Genomic DNA, 13959 nt, shown 5'->3' with positions numbered 1-13959 from the left:
TCGAACACTGTATGACTTCAATTTTTAGTCATTCGTTAGTAAGAGTTGTTTATGTTCGGAGGGTGATAAAAGCTGTAAAAATGTCGATAAAAGTAAATCTTATCTTTCATTCAACTTCTTTTTTGCAGGTTTATAGTATGATGATAGTATATTTTTCTAACTGAGGTTTCCTCGAATTGAAAATTCCTACTAAAAATTCCAGTTACGTCCAGATAAAAAGTATATACGCGCGTTCACATCAGGATAGACATGGACAAATCAATCTTTAACTGGCATAAAATCCATCCAAGTAAATATTAAATCTGGTTATATAAGCATTTCCATTTCATAGTACATAATTGGATTCTCAGATAAAAATGTTGTCTGTTAACATCCGCAATTCCAAATACGTTAGAACATGCAAGGAATTTATGACACAAAGTTTATTGGTTTTTATCAGGAAATAATATAATCCGGTTTATGTAAGTATTTAAATTAGTACATGTTTAAATTAGTCGTTATTATAGATTTCTCAATAAAAGATTAATCTATAATTGCATGGAAATTTATATTCAATTAAAAACGGGTAATAAACGGAATTTCAGAGACTGATACGTATAAGCGTGTATATAAGTAAGTATACAGTAAACATCTGGTGTCATATGCAAATTCTATGTATTATTTATATACGATTATATTCGAAAAAAGATCCTTTTTCGATAGCGGATTCAAACTGGCGATCCAATTATTGTACGCTTTCATACATTTGTGAACATGGTGAGGGTTGAAAATCCTTAACAACAGGTAGTCTCCGGATTTCATATACATTTCCGTGTATTATTTGTATATGATTATATTTAAAAATTCTAGATTTAATCGCTGCTGGGTGATAAAAAACTGTTCATCCAGTTTTACTTTTCGATATTATGTGAATACGCTCAAATCTCGAAAATCCGTGATTTATAGAGAGCAGTTTTAATACGCATTTTCATGCATCACTTTTACGCGGTTATATTTGGAGTCGAAAAATGTAATCATTAGCCTAGTTTCGACCGAAGATTTAAACCGGATCAGAATATAAGAACCAATCAACTATAGTTGAGCATTTACCTGTCATTTGATTGTAATGTCTAATTCACACTGACGCAGCAAGCGATATGCCTAATTCACATTGGACGCAGCAAACGTCAAGCAGCGGAGCAGCAACCAATCAGTGAGGCGATATTGTTTGCGGCACTGTAAATATCGCCTCACTGATTGGTTGCTGCTCCGCTGCTTGACTCTTGCTGCATCTAGTGTGAATTAGGCATAACAAGGGAATACTCGACGTAATTGATTCTTACATTCTAATCCGGTTTAAACCCTGGGTGAAAACTAAGCCATCGATACGAAATAAAATTCTGCTTTCTGATTGGTTGCAGAACATCGTACGACACACACATCTGATCCAGTGCGAATCGAGCAAATGATTGGATATTGGACAACTTGCCCGGGGTTCACATGAGTGCGCGCAGGGAATAGAAATCGATCGTGTCGTGATAGCGTCCTTCCTTCCATCATTTGCTATCGACTCGCGTTTTACCCTGTTCTACGAGTTTCACGAGACTCTGTATTCTATTTAATTCCCTCAAAATGGTGAAGATGGAACATGATGTAAGTATCTACCTTGCTGTAGTCAATTCTTTATCGCTAGTTGTTCAGTATGAAACGCTTTGGTCATTCCCCCGACACTCGTGTTGTCGAGTATTACTCCAAGATACTTCGACAATGTCGGGAATGTTTGCCATGCCGATGTTCGCTACGGTATCACAAGAGGTGAATCTCGTAAGCGTAAAATCGCTCGAGCTGGTTAGACATGTGTCTCGTCTCGCTTCGTGTGTTTCATATCGTCTCAATTACATTTTTGAAAAGCGTGTGGCCGGCTTCGATCGTACAATTGTATCTTGTATCGCATTACCAATTGTCCCTTTATTCGTCTGAACACGCGTCGTAGTCGTAAGCGCCCAGTATCTGAGGGGCGCATTCCATTTTTACTTTGATTGCATCGTCTTGTTTATTTTATCTGCCCGGTTTGGTTTTTGAGAGGGCCGGTGCATTGCATTTCAATTTTTGAATTTGTTTTACTACATCTCGATTTGTGGACTGGCCAAGTAAATCTCATTGAGGACAAGGGTCAATTAAAGACGAAGAAGAAGAAGAAATCACAATAGCGATATAGCTTGTGAAATATTTCAAAGGCAAAACTTGGCGTTTTTAATCCAAATTTAATGATGAATATTTCGACAGAATTTTATAATGAATTAATCTGAAGCAATTAAAGTCCATTTATATCAATGTAAATTAACTTTACAACTCGCGGTTTAATTTTCTTTTTATCTTTTTTTTTGTAATTATACAGATTAGAAAAAAATGAAAAGTACATAATCAAGATTGAAGTTGATCTGCATCGATAGAAATGGAGCCAAGACCAAATCTGAGAGGATATTGTGGAATTATTTGTAATGAATTTTGCTCGAAATCTATTTCAAATAATGCCATAATATGTATCTTGGATAAGTATGTTGAATCCAAATATAAAGTAAATAGGATATTATAAAAAAAGAGCAATTTATTACTATTACTGTATTACTATTGCTGTATTTGGATGCGCTGCAAGCTTCATTTTATTAATAATGTATTTCGTAAAAAAACCTATTTTAGCTGTTATAAAATATTTTAATATGTTTAATTTTGTCCTTAATTCTTCAATAGCTCTACATGTATACATATATTATATATATATATATATATATATATATATATATACACATACAAAATATAAAGAATATAAAACAATATATCGCAAATATAAAAATATTGATATAAATGTTTTATATATCTAACAAAAAATGAAATATTTATTTTTATAACAATTTTATTATCTTGTTAATTTTTCTCCTTTAACTTTTATTGCTGCCAGTACTCTTGAAAGAACAAATTGAAGATGCTTTATATTGTATTTATAGGCAAAGCTATATGTAATTATTTTGTGATTAAGGAATTTTAATGATAATTTAGAACATTGTTTAATATTTCAGGATGGTAAAAATGAGCCAGAACACGTTAGAAAATTGTTTATTGGCGGCTTGGATTATAGAACAACGGATGATTCGCTTAAGAAGCACTTTGAGCAATGGGGAGAGATCGTAGATGTGGTGGTTATGAAAGATCCCAAAACTAAGCGTTCAAGAGGTTTTGGTTTTATTACTTATTCCCGTGCTCATATGGTGGATGATGCTCAGAATGCTAGGTAAAAAGAGGATTCGCACAAGATTGTAAAAAGATGTTAGCTCCTATTTATATAATTTGTTTCTTTGCATAAATTGATTCTTTTATTTATTTTGTCTAAAAAAGTGACAATAGGACTTTATTTCCTATTAGTTATGAGAAAGTGAGTTTATATAAGAGATTAAAAAATGTTTACAGGCCTCATAGAGTAGACGGTAGAGTGGTTGAGCCCAAAAGAGCAGTCCCTAGGCAAGAAATAGGTCGACCAGAAGCTGGAGCTACTGTAAAGAAACTCTTCGTTGGTGGTTTAAAGGATGACCATGAAGAAGAAGATCTCAGACAATATTTTCAAAGCTACGGTAGCATAAACTCGATCAGCATAGTGACTGACAAGGAGACTGGCAAAAAACGCGGATTCGGCTTTGTCGAATTTGATGACTATGATCCTGTCGACAAGATCTGTCTACAGCGTAATCATCAGATTCGCGGCAAGCATGTTGATGTGAAAAAGGTGAAAAAATATATATCTTCAAAAATTATTCACAATTCAAGTAGAATACAGATATAAGAATCTGATGTTGAATTAGCTAAATAGCTAATTATTATATTTTTATTAACGTAATAATTTTTATTACAGGCTCTAAGCAGAGCGGAAATGGCATCTGCTTCTGGAGGCGGCGGTGGCGGTGGCGGCGGCAGCCGTGGTGGCCAAGGTGTAGGCAGAGGACCCCGTGGTGGTAACCAAGGCGGTGGTAGCTGGGGAGGACGCGGCAGCGGTGGCGGTGGTAGTGACTGGAACAATGGCAGTAATCAGGGTGGATACGGTGGAGGTAATCAAGGAGGTTGGGGGGGTAATGGACCTTGGGAGAATCAGAATCAAGGTAAAGGTTTGCTGAAAGATATTTGTCTTCTTATTCCTTTTAGAACTGAGTTGACCCTTGCATTAATGATGTTATATTGTATTTAATAATATCATATTTGAGAATTGGCTTCAATGCATAAAGAAAAAGAGTATAAATATGTAAATGGATTAAAGAGTTTATTTGATCTTTTTTTCTCTTGTGGTACGTAATATGCTTTAAATTATGTATTGATAATTCTGTAAGATAATCATGCCAGGGTCAAGTAATTGCAGCGCAGAGACTTTGTATTCTAAAGAATAACGTTGTATAACATGATAAAAAGTTACTGAAATAAGCATAGAATAAACTTGAAAAAAAAAAGGTTCATAAAACATAGAGAGAGAGAGAGAGAGAGCGAGAGAGAGAGAGAGAGAGCGAGAGAGAGAGAGAGAGAGCGAGAGAGAGAGAGAGAGAGAGAGAGAGAGAGAGAGAGAGAAATTAATACAATAACAAAATTATTTCTCTATCAATGTTATACAATATTACAAAGTATTTGATAATTGAAATGTTATTACACTAATAATAAAAACTAAACATTGTCTCTGCCGCAAAGTGGAATAGCATAATAGTATTTCATTATTTCGAATAATGGAGATGTTAAAAAAAGCTGCTAATTATTGTATTTTAAAGGGGGTGGATGGAACCAAGGTGGACAGGGCGGCTACAACAGTGGCGGTAATTGGAGCAATGACAATTTCGGTGGTGGTTATCAACAGGGTTACGGCGGAGGCCCAGTGCGCAATAATTTCAATTCGGGTGGTAGACCGGCACCATATGGCATTAATTCCGGTCCTAGCGGACGTCAATCCGGAGACTCCAGATGGTTACCACCCTTCAGCGGACAAGGTTTCCTTCTTGAAATTTAACGATAATTATTTTTTCTTTGGATTTATTTCCTGTTAAACTGTTATCTACATAATTATTAAAATTTAAAAAATATCAAAATCTTTTGACTTTCATTCTTCTCATTATTGAATGTGTGTCTACTTTTATGTTATATTTTATGATTATTGCGTTATTTTATCATGCGATTTAGAAACAATTGCTTCTGTTAATCTGTAGTTTTTTTTTTCTTATGATGCTGCAGGTCCTATGGGTGGCGGAAATTCTGGCGGCGGCGGTGGATATGGTAACCAAGGTGGTTATGGCGGTAATTCTCTCGGAGGTGGAAACATGGGTGGCGGTGGAGGCGGCAGTGGAAGGAGATATTAAGAGAACATTGAGCATATCGCTGACTCTTCTCGCTGGTAAGCAATATTATAATTATTTCAGTATATGTTATCGATTTACAATTTCAAAATCGTTTTGTTTAAATTTGTGGCAATCGCAAAATTTCGGGAATGTCGAATTATTTCTCACAGAATTTGAAATCGGATGTATGCGATATTAAATAGTATATATACTTTTTCTTTTCTTTGTTTTGTTGATTACATATTTATTTATAAATGACAACATATTTTGATTTATACATATATTTAATGGATAACTTGTATAAATTAATTTATTGTAAGTATCTCAGTTTGTTAATTATTTAATTTTATTAATTTACATGTCTTGCTCATATTATTTAGAACGTAATTAGAAATTAATGTACACTCGCCGACCAAAAGGTTGCAACACCTTTTTTTTTTAATGGGTTCCGGAATGCAATCTGCTCACTGAGCGATTGATACTTATGGATCCGTAAGTAAAAACCAATCGCTCCGAAACCATAGAAAAAAATCTGTTGCAATCGTTTAGTCGGTGAGTATACATACATACATATATACATATACACGCGCGCGCGCGCGTGTGTGTATGTGTATGTGTGTATGTATTAAAAATTTATTGAGAGACAAGAGAGAGCATAAAAATTATCTCATGATTATATATGAGGACATAATAGTTATTTTATTGTTGATATATATATGCATACACACATAATTTTAGGGCTTGTGCAAACAATGCAATTAGAATGCAAAGTTACATCTTTTAGTCATTGTTATTTGTCCTATTAATAATATCAATACTTGCTACATCATTTTTCTAGCGTGACTATATAATTAACTCAATTATTTAGCAATCCAAGTGGTGTTCTTTTTTTTTCTTATTTTTGCAATTAGCACACGTTTTTGAAAGTGTAGATCAGAACTTAGGTAAGAATAGCAAGATGACAACCTATTTTCACTTTTTATATCTTATTGATATTTTATCGGACGTATTAAAAAGTAGTATTTCTTTTGTTTTATACATATGTGTAGGATTAGTTATTTTGCTATAGTCTAATAAAAAGGAAGGATTTTTTCTGAAAGAATTTATTTAATATCAAGTGTGTTCACAATTAATAATACACAAATTTGTATATTAGAGGACCTCTAAAGGTCTCAAGGATTTAAGAATCTCAGGATATCAGGCACCGAGAATTTGAGGAATCCAAGAATGTAGAAGTAAAGAGATTTTTTTTTGGATCTTTATAGAAAGTGATTTATCAAATTGAAGTAGTATTTTTTAAACTTCCACAGAGCAGTTTGGATATGGAACATTTTCCAGGAAGTTTTTTTTTTTTTTTTTTTGGAATTTAATATTCTAAGTCTAATTTAATGAAATATTGAAAGATTTCCGATAAAATATTCTCTAATAAAGTTAAAGATTTTAAGAATTTAAATAATCTGGAAGAAATTCTAGAATTAATAGACATAAAATATTGGTTTTAAATTCTAAAAACATATACATATAACTATACAAGTCTTATAAATCTGAAAATTGGATAAAATAAAAACACAGAAATTCAAGAATTTTTAATTTGTTTAGAAATTTAAATATATTATATACCACCTGTGTGTGTTATTGAAGAATTCTATTAAAAATTTTGAGACTTAGAATTTATCTAGAAATATGAATGTAGAAATGTTACACAATCTTTTAAATAATAAAAATAGTAGAATTAAAAAATTTTTTAAAAAATTGTAGGAAACTTAATTGATTTTATATTCTTATTAATAATAAATATCCATACAAATCAAAATTCAATAAAACAAAAATGTAAAATATTTCTCCATTGTGTAAATTTAAAAATTCTTGGAATCCAAGAGATGTTTTTAGAAATCCAGAGCCTTAAAAAGATCCCAAGATTCGGAAATTCCTTGCTCACGACCCAATCGGTCCTTTGCACAGGTTAAGGAGTTTAACTAACAGATTTCTTGACTTTTGAACCTCAGGTGAAGCTACTACTCCTACTACTACTACTACTACTACTACTTGTCTTCTAGTCGTCAGTACTTCTGTACTGTTTAGTATCGGAGCAGGCAGGCAGGCAGGCTATCAGGCTAGAGAGACAAGACAACGAACAGGCAGAAACTCAGAAACTGTCAGGAAGTTGGTCAGGCAGGCAGGACAATCAGGCTACAGGACAGAGAAAGAGAAAAAAAAAAGTCATCAGTTAGTTCGCAATGAGAGGCTTATACGCCTATTCTTTTCTAATTTTGCGTCCAGTTTTTCCCTTTCTCCACTCATTATAAAGATTCGTATTATCGTTTAAATGTATATTTATGTCCTTTTTATAAAGATCTGCGCGTAAATATTTATCAGCAGATAGGGACAATATCCATTCATATATACAAGAAGATAATTTATATTAGGAAAAATGTGTGAGAAGAAAAGAAAGAAAAAGATATAGTGCGTGCATGTAGCGATAAAAATAGCAAGAGAAGAGTATATTCATCAGCGTTTTGTAGGCATTAATTAGGACTAATTAATAGGAAATAAAAACTAGTTTACGAAGCTGTATAATCGTTTAAGCATTAGTTGGCTTAAATAAAAAAAACCTTTCTTAATTATATCTTAATTTTGCGACGTCAGGTAATAGGCTATAAGCTCAGACTGAACTATTGCGAAAGGTCAGAATAAATTATCTAACGGGTAAATTATCTAACGTTACCCGGAATATCTTTCTCGTGCAACTTCGAAGTTTCAATATTCTTTATGAAAAACAGGCAAAATGTATATAAAGTACAGTTCTTAATAAATCTCTTAACTTTATTAAACAGACAAAATGTATATAAAATACAGTTACATATTATCACACGAATCTCTTTCATAACGTAACTCTTTTTCCTTCGAAGCTGCATAATAAAATTATTCACGATAATAACGATAGATAGGATCATTTCTTGTACACGTTGAAGGAACAACTTGTAGGACTTGTACAATAGACGAAAAAAAGGAAAAGGCAGAAATAGATGTACTGTCGACTGTGTAGTTAATGAAAAAGAAAAAAAAATACCACCGATACCTCGAGGCGTCAATGTTCAAATATGTATTCGCAGTATTAAATCATTTGTATAGAACGTAAACCCCATCCCAGTCTTTTGTAGTTTTTTTTTCATCGCGAAGAATATTACAAACGACTTGCGAATTTTTTTTGTACCCATTTTCTATTATAGAAAGATTTATGCTCTAGATAGTGATAGATTATCAAGAATTTCAAATCACTATTGTTCAACTTGAGAATTCTTAAAAAGTCTTGAGAATTTTGAAAGAGGGATAAGAAAAAATAATTTTAAAAACTTGTTAAAAAAATTTTTAATATTTAAAAAACTTAGTTTTTTAACCTGGGAGATTTTAAAAGTTTACAGTCTTCTTCCAAGGTTGTTAAAATTTTCAAGCTCTGAATTAATTTTTTTTAAATATTGATTTTCTCAAAAAATTCGAAATTTCACTTCAATTTAATTGTTTCTGCTAGGAAAAGATATAATGAATCTCTAAAATAAATTTTTTTAGTTGACGATTTACATACTTAAAGATTTAGTTCAAGTATTTATCTAAAGCATAATATTTGAGTCGAATCCTCTCATTCCCCAATTAGCTCATCACTTTTCGGTAGATCTAGAGCGGTGTTGAAGTACTAGAGTAGTCTCTAGTTAGTCTAGTGCAGTTTTGAAATTTAGTGACGAAGATTATCAGCTTAAGAGAGCCAGGAAGAAGCTAGCAGATAGCAGAGAGAGCGAAAGAACAGGAAAAAAGGGAAAAGGCAAAAATAACAGAGAGAGAGAGAGAAAGGATTCTCAGGCTGCGACAGACAGGACTAGTGTTTACTAGACTCTTTCCATTCTAGCCTCTGTTATGCAATCACAGGTAGGAATGTTTCGACTCATTTGCTTAGATATACATATATAACACATAAATGTACATATATTTCTATAGGGTGTTAAATGGCAACAAGTGTGTGCATGACATTACAGTCTTATTTTACATGTTTTTTGGCGACTACGTTGTGTATCTGGTGCACTGTATACCAGAATTGTTGTTAATAATAAGAGAACTTGCGAAAGTTTGATGAATGGAAAAGAATCGGTAGAATTTGCTTTAAGATTATATCGAGAAAGTTAAATTTCTAAAATATCCAGAATCTTTCAAATTAAAAAAATTTTTTATAACGTTACTATAATTTAATGCAAAAAGAAAAAAATAAAAACAAATGCTCTTTCAAAAAATGGGAGACGCGATTTAAAGAAAGAGCGCATATGCACATAAAGTGGAAATAAATTTTTACTTTGAGAAATAAAAACTATTTATACAAAATTAACTTTTAAATATATAAACTATTTTTATTATTTATTGAAGATTGGTTACAATTATCTACCGTCTTGCAAATTGTCGGTTGTATATGTTCCATACTAAAGTTTATTTTAATTCATCATTTATACAACATCATCATTCTAACATTCTAATTTAAAAAAAAAACACGTTTAAAATTTTTTTAAACATTTGTTCAATTATGTATACATAATCACAAAGTTTAGCAAAATATGTGTAACGCTAATTGGAACATTGCCGATTCTACTTAATTCATCTTTCTTTCACAAAGAAAGTTTTAGGTTGAACAGGAGATACATTTTCGTTCGTATAGCTGTTGCATCGTTATTGTTTTTTTATATTTTTCTTCTCTCTTTTTTTTTTATATCTTCACCAGTGTTCATGTGTGTACACAGAAAGTCTCTCTAAAAATATATCGCTTAGAGATGAAAAGGGCTCTTTAAGAGATGTGTTTTTTTCATATATCGTCGTCCGAAGATCTAGGGTTTAAAAATATACAGTATGAATCTTGAGTTTTAGAAAAAAAACAAAGTTAAAGTTTTATTTATGGCTATTAAGCAGACAGAACTTTATATCGTCGAGTACTTTAGAAAAATTCATAAATTAGATCTTCAAATGTCTTCTTTCCTGATTTTTATGTTCATTTTGTAGAGAAATTTTCAAATTACAGCATTTCTATTCAAGATGTGATATTTTTATCGCATATTAGGTTGAAGGAATCACACTATCGGAATTATGATGCCTAGGAAATCAATTATTAATAATACATTTGATATTCAAAATATTAGCAAGTATTCTTAGTTCTTCAAAAGTCTTTATCACCTAAGATTCTTGTAAGAATAATTGATTTATACTATAAATACACTTTAATACTGATTCGTCAACATACAAGGTTTTCTTTAAGAACTCGAGATTTCCAAAACATTTAAGGATGTAATCGTGCAAGAATAGGTAATGCTAATATTAAAAAAAATCAGACTACAAACTAATTAAGATTGAATGACGAAATACTAGTCTTTTTAAAGGAAATGAGTTTAACAAATAGGCTAAAATCTAAAGCTGAGATGTAACAACCGGCATTATCAAAGAGACTTTACTGCTCTCAAGATTTACATGGCATATCATGAGCAATTGAAATTTCAGAAATCTGGATCGAAAGCTACACATTTAGACACGTATGGATTTATTTTCAATGTAAATTCATTACACGAGAAGTCCATTCAAATCTATAGGCAGTCAGCTGTGTCCTCATCTTATATGGTGCGAAAAAAAGAGACGAGAAACATTGTCACTTAATTTATTTAAGTTCTCTCGTTCGCGAAGGGCAGGCAGGGCGTTTCTTATTGAGACTTCTTTTTACTTTCACTGTATTAATTGCTGTCTTTCGTTTTCATTAATTTCTGGTTTACCGTTTGGGCTGGTACTCTGCGAGAGCGATGTGCCTGTGCCGCCGTCCTTCCAAGGCTGCCGACCGAGGTAAGTTCAAGTAACGATCTATTTTTTTCAAATTGTTTTAAGTATTAATTGAGAGCAGGTAATTTTGAGAAAGTCTAAGAATCTAAGCTTCTAAAAGTTCCAAGAGTCCAAAAATTGAAAAAATGAATAAAAATTAAAAATTTTAATACCTAGGATCTGCTCCTTCAAAAATTTTTGATTGCGACTTATATTAGTCTTAAGGATGCAGTTTATATTGTGGCAACATTTCAAAGAATTAAACGGTTCATATTATTTTAATAATAATATAATAATAAATAATATTATATTTTTAAAGGAAAAATTTTTAAGTTAAATATTCTGACTTTAATTTGCTATTATTATGCAAATATTTAATTTCTTCTTGGAAATAATTAAAAATATTATCTTTAATAAGCATTTTAGCATTTTTTGTCAGATAAAGAAAAATTATTGTATACGTATATTGAAGACATTAAAAAAAATTTTTAATATTTTTTTTAAAAAGTACACACATACATCTTTAAATAATTAATTGGTAAAATATTTGAATATTTTATAAGAAATTTATTACGTTCACAAAAAGCACGAAAATTATTAATTTCAAACTTACAAGATAGACTGCTCTCTTAAGCTTCTACATATAACAATTGAAAAGGTATTTTTAGTAGGGGAGATAGTCAAAAATAATACGGGTAAGTTGTAACAATTATATAAAAAAATGTTATAAACAAAATATGCAAGTGTAAAGAAGAGATAGAAGTTTGTAATAAATATATTATAAACTTCTATCTCTTTCTTACGCTTTTGTATTTTGTTTACAACGTTTTTTATGTAAGTGTTACAGCTTACTCGTATTACTTTTGACTTCCCTATCAAAATTTTAGCAATACGAAATTTTTTATGAAGAAAAAACCGAAAGATTTTAAAAAAGCTAAAAATTTAATTAAGAATTAAAAAGAGCCTACTTTTTCTCTCGGTTCGGAATCTCTCGGAGCAAAATCCTTGCATTTACAGTTATAAAGAACTTACAGTTTTAGAAATTAAAGAATTCTTGAAACTATAGAAATTTAAAAAATTAAATTTAGGATTTTTTTAGGATATAATAATAATTTATTATATATATATTTAGATTGAAACACTATTTTTACACATTTAATAAACTTCTTTTAGTCTACAGAGCTGTGTTTTTTCATTCTCCTCCAAACTCATGAAATACATGCAATTGTACTTATGCGTCAGCTATAAAAAGTTATTTGATATATTTATATTATGACCCATTGCACTAATTATTATGAATTATTCGCGAAACAATTAAATAAATAACTAAACTATATATATATTTTTTGCAATTTCATGTATTCTCGTTATTTTGATTAAGCTTGTTAATTACAGATAAAACATGCTCAAATCTTATATGTATTATAATTATCATATAATTAATAATTGTGCAACTTTATACGTCACTATTATGATTAATTATAATAATCCGATTGACTTTTCGATGATATATAATTGTTAACATTTTTCATGTTTTTTCATCGTTTTAAATCGATTTCATTCTCGACGTGCTTTAAAAAGCTTTAATCTTGAAGACTAATGTTTTAGTTCATTTTTACCAATGAATTCTATGAGTTCTAAGTTCTAAGAATTAAAAAACCTTAAACCAAGATTAAAATTAATCTACATCGGTAGAAATATAAACATGATTCTTTTTTTATCTTTCATCCCATACAAATAAATAACAAATGAGGAATTGCAATTGAAAAAGGACTCGGCAAATTGCGTGAAAAATTCTAAAAACTAAATTAATTAATTCCAACGATATTCGAAAAAATATGAAATTAAGAAAAAAAACTAGCACAAAAAAAAATCTTTTCACGTCAATAAATATTGCAATTTTTCCTAATTATTTATTATATAGCGCCAGAAAAGATTTTCTTAACGTTTCACTCGTGCACGCCGAAAATTGATCGTCAAAACTGCTTCTATATCGCGTAGTTTATACAGAAAAAAAAAGGAAAATGAACTTATTGTCAGATGTGTCTTCAGTGAACATAGCGATCGCACGTTGGATTTAATTAAGTCGTGGACACGAGATTCGGCGGATTATCAGACGTCTCGCTGCTACTGCTGCTGTAACGTGGCTGATCCTTTGAGGACGAGTCGATGACAACGGGGTTGCTGGAGATGCAAGAGTGGTTGGTCACCGATCCGTAAGTATCTTTGTACAGGCAGAGGCCGCAGAATCCTGTCGCATTGTAAAGCGGTAGATTCACCAGGCCGTTCGATACCGCGAAGTTTCTGTAAACCACAAAGAGATTTGATAACAAGGTTTAACTGTTTCCAAAAAATTTTTCTGACAACTGGTGGTGATCGTAAATCTTGAATACTTAAATTAAGATATTCAATATTTTCCAACTGCAAAAATTGCTACTTTCTGTATAAAAAAAAGCCACTTCAGAAAGATTGCAAAAAGGGAGCATTTATGAATGGCGTTTCCATTTAATTGAAATAAATGCTTTTATTCAGCGAAACATTAGGGAGAAACGGAGTCGTTACTTAAACTGTGGATCGCGTGTCGGCAGCCCTATCCGCTCGTTTACGTTCTAAATGCCTGGCTAGTTATTAAATGAAGACTGTTATGAGATATTCCGCTGTTAAGATCTCAGCCATTTGGAACGTAATCGAGCTTTTTACAACATTATCTGGTGAAAATTTTTCATATAATTTTTAAAATTTTTGTTTACATTTTTTTAAGAATTATTCTGCATATATATATATA

General features: G+C 31.2%; 2 protein-coding genes across 2 annotated transcripts in view; one reads left to right on the top strand and one right to left on the bottom strand.

Annotated features, from left to right (window-relative positions):
- Positions 1-1495: 1495 nt before the first annotated feature.
- On the top strand, positions 1496-7436 carry LOC108749138 (heterogeneous nuclear ribonucleoprotein A1, A2/B1 homolog). Its single transcript, XM_018487666.1, has 7 exons — positions 1496-1632; positions 3057-3268; positions 3445-3757; positions 3884-4127; positions 4779-4994; positions 5236-5395; positions 7346-7436. Exons 1-6 carry the CDS (start codon positions 1612-1614, stop codon positions 5358-5360), a joined length of 1131 nt encoding a protein of 376 aa, XP_018343168.1. The 5' UTR covers positions 1496-1611; the 3' UTR covers positions 5361-5395; positions 7346-7436.
- Positions 7437-13240: 5804 nt separating this feature from the next.
- LOC108749116 (homeobox protein rough-like) overlaps positions 13241-13959 on the bottom strand; it is an 8846-nt gene continuing 8127 nt past the window's right edge. The window contains exon 4 of the mRNA XM_018487640.1: positions 13241-13478. Coding sequence (XP_018343142.1) covers positions 13256-13478 — 223 coding nt within the window. The 3' untranslated portion in view covers positions 13241-13255. The remainder of the gene's footprint in view (positions 13479-13959) is intronic.

The sequence above is a fragment of the Trachymyrmex septentrionalis genome, unplaced genomic scaffold (assembly GCF_001594115.1).
Source record: "Trachymyrmex septentrionalis isolate Tsep2-gDNA-1 unplaced genomic scaffold, Tsep1.0 scaffold269, whole genome shotgun sequence".
NCBI lineage: Eukaryota > Metazoa > Arthropoda > Insecta > Hymenoptera > Formicidae > Trachymyrmex > Trachymyrmex septentrionalis.
Note: the sequence above shows the minus strand (reverse complement) of the source record. Positions and strands in the feature narration are given on the sequence as shown.